The sequence below is a fragment of the Oratosquilla oratoria genome, chromosome 8, assembly GCF_046742065.1.
Source record: "Oratosquilla oratoria isolate Oo_2021 chromosome 8, ASM4674206v1, whole genome shotgun sequence".
Taxonomy (NCBI): Eukaryota; Metazoa; Arthropoda; class Malacostraca; order Stomatopoda; family Squillidae; genus Oratosquilla; species Oratosquilla oratoria.
The window spans coordinates 70,762,023-70,764,522 of NC_134784.1; the positions used below are offsets into that span (position 1 = coordinate 70,762,023).

General features: G+C 38.0%; 1 protein-coding gene across 3 annotated transcripts in view; it reads left to right on the plus strand.

Moving 5' to 3' along the window:
* LOC143027805 (equilibrative nucleobase transporter 1-like) overlaps positions 1-2,500 on the plus strand; it is a 27,218-nt gene that overhangs the window by 14,621 nt on the left and 10,097 nt on the right. For all 3 annotated transcript variants that reach the window (XM_076189388.1, XM_076189389.1, XM_076189387.1), the window contains 2 exons: positions 709-854; positions 1,646-1,692. In XM_076189388.1, coding sequence (XP_076045503.1) covers positions 709-854; positions 1,646-1,692 — 193 coding nt within the window. The remainder of the gene's footprint in view (positions 1-708; positions 855-1,645; positions 1,693-2,500) is intronic.

Here is a 2,500-nt window from a genome sequence, read left to right on the forward strand (position 1 = left end):
CCTATACGCGATGGCCATAAAAACTATCTTGTTGAGTTCTTGGTGTAGTATTTCTATGTTTTTCCGATTTGGTAGGTGTCCTGTTTTGTCTATGTTTGTTACGAGGGAGTTGCTGGTTCTGTGTGATCTGACGTTTTAGTGTTGTGTCCGTTTTGTGATCCATTGTCCACTTTCTCCACAGTATGACTAATCGCACCAGATACAGGGGATGTTATACTCAAACCTATGTTTAATATCTGTTGTTTTGTTTGTTATTTCTCCTATTCTTTGGTTTGTGTTTGATTATTATAATGTTTGTTAGCTCTATATATTTTCTTGATTTTGTAACTGCTGTAGAGTTTGGGATTACTAATATATTGTTGTTATTATTTTTGTTTGTTTGTTTGTTTGTTTGTTGCTCTTTCCATTATTTCATGTGCTTTCGTTTTTGACTGCATAATTGATCTCTTTGGATATCTTAATTTTGAAATATTGAAACTATGTATCTTATCTCGTCTTCTAAAAGAAAAAAAATAAGAACAAAAATTTGCCAATAGTGTATTCACATTGAGTAAATTGACCAAAGTTGTGGTTTTTCACTGGCTAAATTTCCGTCAATAAAATTTTGGTAATAGTGTATTCACATTGATCTCTCCAAGTAGTGGCTTCACACTGGCTAAATTTCCGCCAACAATTATCATAACTACATACAGTCCTTTGGCGTTTCAGGATTCGAAATTGACGACGTGTGCAGCTCAAGAGGACGTGTTGGGCCTTGTCTACTCCCTAGCGACCTTTATCTACGGAGGCACCTCCATCTTAGTTGGCTTTTTGCTTGACCCTTTGGGAATCTGGAAGGTGAAGATAGTAGCCAGGTACGTAAGATATTAATAATAATGAGAGAGAGAGAGAGAGAGAGAGAGAGAAGAGAGAGCCAAGAACGTAATCATCAGCTGCAGTGTTGTTGGCAAAGGGTATTTGCCAGCGGCTGTTTCAGATATAGGACCAGGAGTCTTGTGATGTTACAAGGAGGTGAGTGAGAGAGAGAGGGAGGGAGAGAGAGAGAGAGGAGGGGGGGCAAGAACGCAATCATCAGGTGCAACGTTGTTGGCAGTGTTGGCCAGCGGCTGTTTCAAATATAAGACCAGGAATGTTGTGATGTCACCCGAAGAGGAGGGAACCGCACTATTGCCAACACTGTTGTCACGTATATTTCCATTGGTGCTACCATGAGATATATTTCCCACATCGTCTTTCATAATCTCCTCATAATCCTCCCGTACCCCATCACGTGATTCACGATGACACGAGTTAGAGCGTCTCCCCTTGCGGCGGAGGTCGAGAAGTTCGAATTCTGCCACCAGCGAGTTGGACCAAGGGCATAATTTGTTCAATTCCACGTTACAAATTCCTCTGTAAGGGGCACCGTCCTAGCCTCCTGATAGGGGGAGTTTTGTGACGTCAAATCAAATCATCACTAATTCAGTCGTCCGTTAATCCTTTCATATATTCATTTATTTGAATATCTATTCGTACATTTAATAATCAGTTGCTTGTTTCACTTAATTTTATTAAATTATGTATTCATTAATTTTCTATTTAACTATTTATTCCTTCATTTATTAATTGATCTGTTTATTTATCAATTAACTAATTTATCTTTCAGCTTCTGCTTAGCTACTTCGTATGCCTTCCTTGCTCTCACCACTCCAGGTACGTAGTAGTAGGATGATCTGATTGTATGTAAATAATCTCAAACTTAATATAGATGATAATGATTAGTAATAATGATAATAGTAGTGATAATAGTAGTAATAATAATGATAGTAATGATGATAGTAATGATGATAGTGGTGATGATGATAATGATAATGATGATAATTATTGATTATAATGATGGTAATGATGAAATGATGATAATTATTGATTATAATGATGGTAATGATGATAATGGTGATGATAATGGTGGTGATAATTATGATAATGGTGACAAAAATGATGATAATGGTGATGATAATAATGATAATAAAGATGATAATAATAATGATAATAATGATAAAACAACATCAACAATAATACTGATAACAATGACCTACCCATATATCTACATTTAAAGGCTTCTTCCCCCCTTTGCAAGGGAAGTAACCAAGACAAGGGCATGTACCCACTCCTGCTATTAAGCGGAGTTGAAGCACCCTAGCACCTATATCACTCCACATCTCACTCCACATCTCACTCCACATCTCACTCCACATCTCACTCCACATCTCAATCCACATCTCACTCTACATCTCACTCCACATTTCACTCCACATCTCACTCCACATCTCACTCCACATCTCACTCCACATCTCACTCCACATCTCAATCCACATCTTACTCCACATCTCACTCCACATCTCACTCCACATCTCACTCCACATCTCACTCCACATCTCACTCCACATCTCAATCCACATCTCACTCCACATCTTACTCCACATCTCACTCCACATCTCAATCCACATCTCAATCCACATCT